Below are 8758 nucleotides of genomic sequence, written 5' to 3'. Positions count from 1 at the left end.
ATCTGCATTCCCTCCCTGCCGATGCTGTTCTGCCCAAGGAAGAATCACCAGTTCTTGTCTTTCGTGGAATGTGGAAACCTAGGGAACACTTTGAGGCTGTTTTTTGTTTGAACTGGACCAGAGTGGTGCTACAGGCTTGTACAGTGCGTTGAACTGAGTATATCCTTGGGTTTCTGCGGAAGCAGCGTATTACAGTCACGTGCTTCCTTTGGGCAGAAGAAAGACAGGAGACTTGTTCTTTCTATGCAGCTTTATTTTTGGAAGGATACACTGAAACGTTAGATGGAAACAGCTAATGACAAAATGTGGAAATGAGGTGTTGGCATCTACAACCACTGCTACAGTAACATATGAGTATGTATTTTCATTACATGTTTACTTTGATATTGTCTCGTTATATATGTAATATCATAATGGAGAATACAGTTACGTAGGTATCCTGCGTTTCAGAGAAGCAGGAGGTAGAAAACCAGCTCTGCCTGTGAAGTATGCTGGCCACCCCCAAAAGCCCCCGAGACCCAGCTAAACTCTTGAGGGACAGTTCTAAGAATCATAAGAAAAGAGACTTTGCAGTCTTCTTGAACACAAAGAGCAGACAACTATGTTACAAGGGATTCCACTTGTCATAGTTTTGAAATGTTGCATTCTTGTTGATGACAGCCCTGTGCCTGCTCAGTTAACCCTCTAGAGTTTTTGTCTCTTCTATAGGATGAATTTCAAAACTGCAGGAACGTCTGAGGAGGTTCAAATATTGTCATGCAAGTTTCCAAACCCATAAACTATTTTCACTATTAATTAAAACAAAACAATATTTTTTAAAATTAAAAAGGACAGGAGGGTTAGTTTTGTTAAGCTTCCAGAAGTAATCACTGTGACGATGCTGTTCTGAAACAGGCTCGTTTTCTCAGATGTGCTTGGACTTTCCAAATCACCTGTGTGCTCCATGCTTTAAAGTAGGAGCGCTCAGAGAACATGCCACATGGGGAAGTCAAACGTTAGTATGGGGGAAAAGTCAGTTGAGAGTTACAGCTAAGTTCAAAATGTTAATTCTCAGGAAATTTGTGTTAGGCGTGTGAAAGCACAAAAGAACAAAGGGCAGGTCAGAGTTGATGAAGTTAAACCATGCATTCTGGCAAGTTCTTTTACCGCTCACACAAGAGGGTGAGCGCTGAGTTGGAGCAGCCGCTACAACTCCTGCACATCAGTCATGTGACTGCACAGTGGGTCCCAGATGAGCCCCGAAGGGCATCTCAGTGGGAGCCTTATCACCTATGCTTCTTGCTTACATCATGAAGTGGCTACATGGTTAGTACTTTTCTGCTCTATGAGAAACATGCAGAAGAGTCAATCTAAGTTTTTGTTTTTTCCATTGCAGCGACAGAGAAATTATTTTTGCTGCAAGGTTGTTCTTTGCTAAATCTTAATATGATCATTGTGTGCCCTTGTTGATTAATACTGTAAAATGGGAGAAAAGAGAGGAGTGACTTTAGAGGTGAAAACCCACTCTTCCCCTATGGATGGAACAGGGGGAGTGAGCAAAGGACACATGTTCAAACGCCATTTTACAGGACAGGAGCCCCTGTCGAGTTACAGCTTTTTGGCACAGTCGGGGCAATACACCTGCTCATTATGAAACACAAAGCGCTTGTTGGCCAGATTCACGGAGCATTTTTTGCAGTGGAAGCAGTAGTCGTGCCAGGATTGTCCTTCATAGGCCACCACACTGGAGCCTTTACCAAACCCTGTGGAAAAACACAAGAAAACAGAGAGACAGCTGAATGAAGACAGATGAGGAATTCAGGAGTCAGAGATAAAATGACAACTTGCCCGATCATAGAGCCGACAGGCACACAGGCAGTGTCTGCCCGGCTCTCTGCTCCCCTCTACTCGACCGCGCATTGTCTCCCACCGCGCATTGTCCCCCGCGCCGCCACTGTCCCCCGCGCCGCCGCAACCCTTCTATGGCTGTCAAGAACCTGAAAAGATGCCAGAGCTCAGCCAATGGCTTCCCTGATTTAAAGACCCCCTGTTCCCATGCCACCACCACTATAGCTCTGTGACATAACCAATGTCTTTTAAAGGCAGGGCCGTGGCATCAAAGTGGCCACCAGGAGGCAAACTTGGGCTGTTTGTGGGGTGTACACTTACCGGGCCTCGAGGAGCTGCTAAGCTTCGATTTTTTCTATAAAGAACCACCACCCACGAGGGACAAGTCCTCTCTCCACCCGGATGCCTGCCCCGGAGGTTGGCGCTGGGAAACAGGGTGAGAGGCAAGCGTTTCCCGTGGCACACTGGGGGCTTCCTAGCTTTAGAGACTGGGTGGCTCACTCTTGACACAGTCCTTTTCCCTGAGGATGGCAAAAGTCTTCTCAAATGTGCATTTCAAGGCTCCCCGGGAGATGGGAAAATTGGAGGCAAGGGAAAGGGCTCAGGGCACGTGGATCGCGGCCGCAAGATGAGGAATGAAGTGATTAGCTTTGCTTCTGAACACAACGATGAGAAATCAAGAAAAATGACCCTGCTGGCCCCCTCCTCTGCACTAGCCTTCCACTATGGGGTGACATAACGCCAGGTTTTAGCTTTCCAGCCTCCCTAGCCCTCCCCATTCCCTTTTCACCCCTCCTCCCCACTCTCCCACCATTAGCCCCTCCCACCCCATGCCCCCTCCCAATCCCCCCCCCCGTGCAGTGCCTTGCCCTCAGGCTTGTAAACTGGCATGGTTAGTTGGTCGACAGTAGTCAGTAAGTGTTCTGCATTGTAAGGGTTAACCTGGCCTGGGAGATGATCCGAACTACTTGCAGGGGCCTTTGGGGCCACAATGGTAGGGGCAGAAGGGCATTGTCTGGGGGCCTTTATGGATGAAACCGACGCCAGGAAATGAGAGATGGTCACCATGCGCAAAACCTAGCCTGGCAGACTTAGCAAGGACTCTTTAGCCTACCAGTGATGGGGTTCTTGCATCCAGCACACTTCTTGGCCACAAAGTTCTTGTAGCAATCCACGCAGTAATACTGGTCCTCCACAGCGGTGAAACGCTGCCCAGCCAGCTTCTTAGAGCAGGTGACACACACAAAGCACTCGGCATGCCAGGGCTGATCCTGGTAAGTGATTCCTCCAGATGAGATGGCCTAGACCAGGGAGTGTAGCACCGGGATTCAGATTCACCAACCAGGCACTGCGCTGGGTGCTTTGGTATACAGTATCTCATTTCATCACCATGACAGCCATGGGAGGCAGGTGCTATTATTATCCCCAATTTACAGATAAAGACACCAAGGCCTAGAGAAGGTGAGCCTCTTCAGAAGCCAGTGAAATGGAGGAGGCAGGCTCCAGAGCCAGGAATGCCCCGCTCAGAATGGAGGGGCACCCACACTGATGACCAGAATCAGCTGTGGCACTGCTGTCTAACCCCAGGCTCCTCATCTGTAAAATGGACACAATAATTCCTACGTCACAGGGCTATCACGAGGATGGAATGAGATAGTGTGTGTGCAAGCGCTCTGCAAACTGTCAGACACCAGGGAACGGCACTCGATGCAGAATCGCCACAACATACCTTATTGCATTTCACGCAATGCTTGGCAAACTTGGTCTCATGGCAAGTCACGCAGTAGAAGTCCTCCCCTTTAGGGAAGAAGCTTCCGGTCCCAATGACTTGCTTGCAGTTGCTGCAGGTGAAGCAATCTTTATGCCAGATGGTGCCCTTGTACTCCACGTTCTGGTCTCCTGTAGAGGGAAGCAATCGGATAGCCCCACTGACAGGCTCTGCAGGGGGCTGCATCCACTCAGCTCCCCAGCCCACCCCCGGAGGTGAGGGGATGCAGGCCCTGCAGTCAGTGGCCTCCCTCAAGCTACCCCTGTGTACTGCTTGCAGTCATGCCAACCCAGGGTTCTGTCACAGGTAGGGATCCTGAGAGTATTCCTTAGGACGAGGTACCTGAACCCCCACCCCCCACCTCCACCCTTGCAATGAGTTAGTGTTTCACTAGGGAGGTCTACCTAACCCAAAGATGCCTGAGGAAAAAGCATGCATCAGTCACTTACTACACCCAAAGGAGAAAGCGCTACATACTTTTCACTTCATTCTCTTGCCACAGACTGTTCTCGCCAGTGTTCTTTAGTCTCCGAGTGTGTGCGTGTTTGTGAGCATATATATGTACGCATATATACATGTATGCAAATGTGTACATATATATGCTAAAATCTCAAAGCAGCTCACAGCAATGTTAGCCCCACCATGACAAGCAAGCACACATCATGTCTACCCTCAGGGTAGGAAGGGGCCAGTACCTGCCACAATGGCCTTGAAGCACCCTTTGCACCTGGGGGAGTCCTCCCGAGTGGCACACTTGTTGCACAGGATCTTGCCATCCTTGGACACAAAGGTCTCGCTGGCCAAGGGGTGAAGGCACTTGGCACAACGGAAGCAGGTGTCATGCCAGTAGCGATTCTTATAGTGCACCTCCTGGACATCAAGCAGAGCAGGGTGGCCACTGTGAGGGGCACTGGGCACAGTGACAGTAGCCTTACCATCAGATACCAGGTTCTCCAGGGTCGGGTAACTACTCACTCAGATGTCAGCCCCTTCCATGCGGGGGTGCCCTGTGGTAAGTGCTTTTAGGAGTAACAGGAAGAATACTGTAGTGTAGATGCAAGCCTCATAGTTCCCAAAGGGCATAAGAGTAGAGGTAGGAGAGCCCTCATCACAAATCTGAAATCCAAAATGCTCCAAAATCTGAAGCTTTTGAGGGTTAACAGAGCTCACAAGAAAAGCACATTTGCTTTCATGTGCTGGGTTATAGTCACAAGGTCAAAGCACAACACAGTTTATCCTGTGTCCCTAGGGAAAACAAGACCCTTCCAGTACCTTCAGCTACAGCCCATAAATGTCATTCCACACACAATTACTTAAAAAAGGAACAACAAAGAAGGAAGGGAGGCCAAAGGCCATGAATTTGAGAGAAAGCGTGCAGGGGCTGGGGAAATGCACAAAAGGGGTCGGAAGGAGGAAAAGGAAAGGGGAAAATGATAAAATTATATTTAATTAAAAATAAAAACATTGTGTAAAATCACCTTCAGGCTATGTACACAGAGAATAAATAGAATGTGAATAAATTTTATGTTTAGACTTGGGTATCTTTCATTAAATATGTGGAAGAATTATAAAATAAGAAAATCCAAACTCAAACACTTCTGTTGCTGGGCATTTTAGGTAAAAGCCATTCAACTTGTATAATGCAAGAGCTGGCATAGGCCGTAGTGGGCCATGTAGTCCAAAGCCCATGTTATTATTATCAATATTATTGTAAGCTAAAGACTTCAGAAGTGCCCTGGGAGGCAGAGAACCTGTGTCAAGTACTTAAGGCTGCTAGGAGGAAAACTCGAACATGGCGGCATTGCTGGCAAGGCTGCAAGAAAACACATGAGCCCAGCCTGCCCTGTTCCCCCTCAGGTACAGCAGTTACCTTGGCATCAGCACTTATGGGCTTGCGGCACTCCACGCAGGTGTTGGCGCAGAACTTGTCAAAGCACTTCAGGCAGCAGTGGTGGCCATCCTTCTGCACGTACTTCTTCCCCTGCAAGGGGTCCCTGCAGTAGTGACAGTCGAACTTCTCAGACATGGTGCCCACCTTGTAGCTGGAGGGACCTGGAAGGGCAAGCAAGCACGGCAAATGAGCAAGGGGAAACTAAGGGCGCTCTGCCACAGAAGGCCCTGAGGCGCCTGTGCGGCTAAGAAAACCCTCTAAGTCCTCAGGGCCCAGCTTCCACTTAAGCCTGGCTAGTTACCAAGTGCCAAGGCAACTGACACTTCACTGTGGCTCCCAGGAAGAAAATACCTCTGATTTGAACACTAAGTGCCACATGTCAAGGGCCAGTGACTCCCTGAGGACACGTCAGAAATCACTATGCTGACTCACAGAGGACACTGAGGAGGACAAGTGGACCAGAGCTTACGCTAAGGTCACCACACAGAGGGATTCTGGGAGATACATCCATTGTTACCACTGACAAGGAACAGAAAGGCGAATGGAAAGGTGAGACTGGACAGGAAAAGACAAAGATTCCTGGGCAAGGCAGGTGTGCCCCGTGCATCATAGCACTAGTCCGTGTGCTGCCCTACTGACCAGCACAGACAGCTCCAGAGGAGAAGCACAGCATGGGTTGGGACCATTGCTCCTGGATGCCCAGCTCGTGGCAAGCCAGTAGCGTCCCTAGCATTTACCCCATACTATATCAGCTTTTGTGGAGGTGGATATTTTCTGGTGGCCCCCCATTGCCCTCCCATCTGTACAGTTCTATTAATTAGAACAGAAGTCATTAACCACCAGGCACACCTACAACCCTCATCAACTTGTTTCAAATGTTTAAGTGGACTTGAAACTCAGCCAAAGCAATTCAGTCCCTGAAGAGATCCCCAAAAGTTTTGTTCCAGATACTTTACTGACAGCTGGGGCCTGGGCAACAGGGCTACAGAAGTGGCATTCTAGCCTGGCACAGGCACATTGTGCAAATATGAATTATTTGTCACAGTAAGGTGCAATTTTGCAATGCATCAAAGTCAAATCTTTCTCAGGTCAAGCCAGTGAGGAGTCGCCTATTCACTGAAGTATTCTTTTTTGGCTTATTTGCTGTTCTAAACAGCCCAAGTTTCAAGTATAATCTGGGAAACTGAGTTTGCAAAGGGTTAAACTAATCATTCCAAGACCCTCCTCCTTCCACTGCCTTCACATGAACAAACTCCCTCTGTTCCCCACCTGCCCCCCAGCTCTGGCCCTAGATAATCATATATAGCAGGCCTGCCAAGTCCCAGAACCCGGGTAAGGCCTTCCATAGCCCCCCTTGCCAAGTCATTTTCTAGAGAATCCTGCCACCCGGAAAGCACCAAATCTGAGTTTCTATTAGCTCCCAATTTCTTTACACATGTGCTAATGTCTCCTCTCCCACTTAAAAAATGAATTTACATGAATAAATAGAAAGCAATTACTTAATCTGTGTTAGCAGTGCACGAGCCTACTCACTCACTGTTCATCCACTGTGTGCTTCGCAGAAAGAATGGGGGAAGAAAGAGCAGTTGCCTGCTACTCACCACGGCTCTGCCACCAACTGAATGGCCCCAAGCTCCTGCTTGAGGTTCCATTCCCAGGTTTTTTTTTAAATACAACCACATGTTCAAATTGTTTGGATCCTGTTGCCACAGGCAACCAAATAGCAGAGAGTGAGCTAAGGAAACCACACCCTTTGTCTGGGAACCCGCCTGGGCGGCTAGCACTGAGGCTGAAGAACTCTCACTCAGACCCGTCAGTCAGTCTCTGCAGCCTGTGCTTTGCACTCCCACCGCCCAGACCCCTCAGCTCAGAGAGCTGACACAGGAAATAAGTGAGTGACATCTGTATACAACAACAGTTGCCTGGCACAGTCCTCTCTATCTTTGTCAAGCCAATAGGGAAGAATGCCAGGGAGGTTCCCTTGTGTGCCTAGGTTAGATGTAAAGTACACACACACAAGGAAGCCAAGTCTATCTCCTTGAGTTCCACAGTTACTGTGAGGTATCTGGTCAACTCCCTGTAGCCTACAGACAGGAATATCTGTGGCTACTACGGCCTGTGGAGAATCACTCTCCATTTGTTCTAGCTGGTCTCTCCCATCTCACACGAGATTCTTGTTTTTCTTCTGCCATGTGGAAACTGTGCAACACAGCTTTCTTGCTAAAAGCTGATTTTAGAAACCAAGTGATTCTTTAGTAAGGGGATATGCCAGGTCAGCCTGATGGTACAGACCTGCAACCCCTGCTACACACACTGACACAGGACTACAAGTACAAGGCCTGTTTGTGCTCCAGAGCGAGTTCAAAGTTAGCCTATGCAATTTAATGAAACTGTCATCTCTCTTTTTTTAAGTGTTAAAAGGCTGAGAATACTGTTTAGGAGCAGGATTCTTGTCTAACACACACGAGTCCCTGGTTTTAATCCTTGGTGCCGCAAAATAAATACAATGAAAGAGTAACTACGGGGAACTCAAATCATCAGTAGCTCCTAGGTACCAATGGCAAGGCAACAGAATGTGCATAGCACAACAACCCTATCATCTTAGGTCACAGCTGAAAAGCAATCATTCTCTCTTACTGGGTTGTGTCCTTCTTTTTACTATCACTCTTTTGATGTCTAGAAAAGCAGTAGTAGATTCTAAATATTTCTCTATTCAAGAACTGCACTGAATAGCACCTAAAAGGAGCCCTATCTTTTGATATTGCTGAGTTCTAACTTTATGGTTAAAACACAGGTTTTGGTGTTACACAAAACGAAAAAATGCTAGAAAACACAGCAAAGTCCCTTTCTAGGTATCTAGTGGTTTGTTTTGGCTTTTCTTAAAGAGAAAGTCTAATTTGTAGCTCAGGGCTGGTCTTGAACTTGTGGTGAAACTTCTACTTTGACCTCCTAAATGTTGACATTTTTATAGGCATGAGCCACCATTGCTAGCTGGTATCTAGAGGTTTTCAAGAGAAAGATAGCTACACTATGGTTTATAGTAGCAGAGAGGTACCTGCCAAGCCTCCCTTGCTTTAAGAGCATCCATTTTCAGAGCCAATCCCATGGTCTTTACTGCTCAGTCCCATAGCTATAGAACATGAACTGCTCAGCTTCTAGGCATGCAAATGATAAAAGAATCCGCAATTCACTGATGGACATGGAAGTATCCAGGAGTCATGTTCCAACCCTTTGACACCATGACATGATGTTGTGATCTAAAAATGTCTTAG

The 8758-nt window shown here is 47.7% G+C and overlaps 1 protein-coding gene across 8 annotated transcripts in view; it reads right to left on the bottom strand.

The window, feature by feature from the left end:
• Positions 1 to 235: 235 nt before the first annotated feature.
• The window catches only part of Fhl1 (four and a half LIM domains 1), a 62961-nt gene continuing 54438 nt past the window's right edge, over positions 236 to 8758 (bottom strand). For 3 of the 8 annotated variants that reach the window (XM_013123996.3, XM_005084513.4, XM_005084512.4), the window contains 6 exons: positions 5466 to 5647; positions 4291 to 4465; positions 3557 to 3726; positions 2942 to 3128; positions 2149 to 2348; positions 236 to 1742 (listed from right to left, as the gene is read on the bottom strand). In XM_013123996.3, the coding sequence (XP_012979450.1) occupies positions 1659 to 1742; positions 2149 to 2348; positions 2942 to 3128; positions 3557 to 3726; positions 4291 to 4465; positions 5466 to 5621 (972 nt within the window). In that variant the 5' untranslated portion in view covers positions 5622 to 5647 and the 3' untranslated portion in view covers positions 236 to 1658. Of the gene's footprint in view, positions 1743 to 2148; positions 2349 to 2941; positions 3129 to 3556; positions 3727 to 4290; positions 4466 to 5465; positions 5648 to 7019; positions 7183 to 8758 lie in introns of those variants that run through there. The other 5 variants (XM_013123998.3, XM_021235578.2, XM_013123997.3 and 2 more) reach the window with 5 other exon arrangements.

Source organism: Mesocricetus auratus, unplaced genomic scaffold (genome assembly GCF_017639785.1).
Source record: "Mesocricetus auratus isolate SY011 unplaced genomic scaffold, BCM_Maur_2.0 Super-Scaffold_100003, whole genome shotgun sequence".
NCBI lineage: Eukaryota > Metazoa > Chordata > Mammalia > Rodentia > Cricetidae > Mesocricetus > Mesocricetus auratus.
Note: the sequence above shows the minus strand (reverse complement) of the source record. Positions and strands in the feature narration are given on the sequence as shown.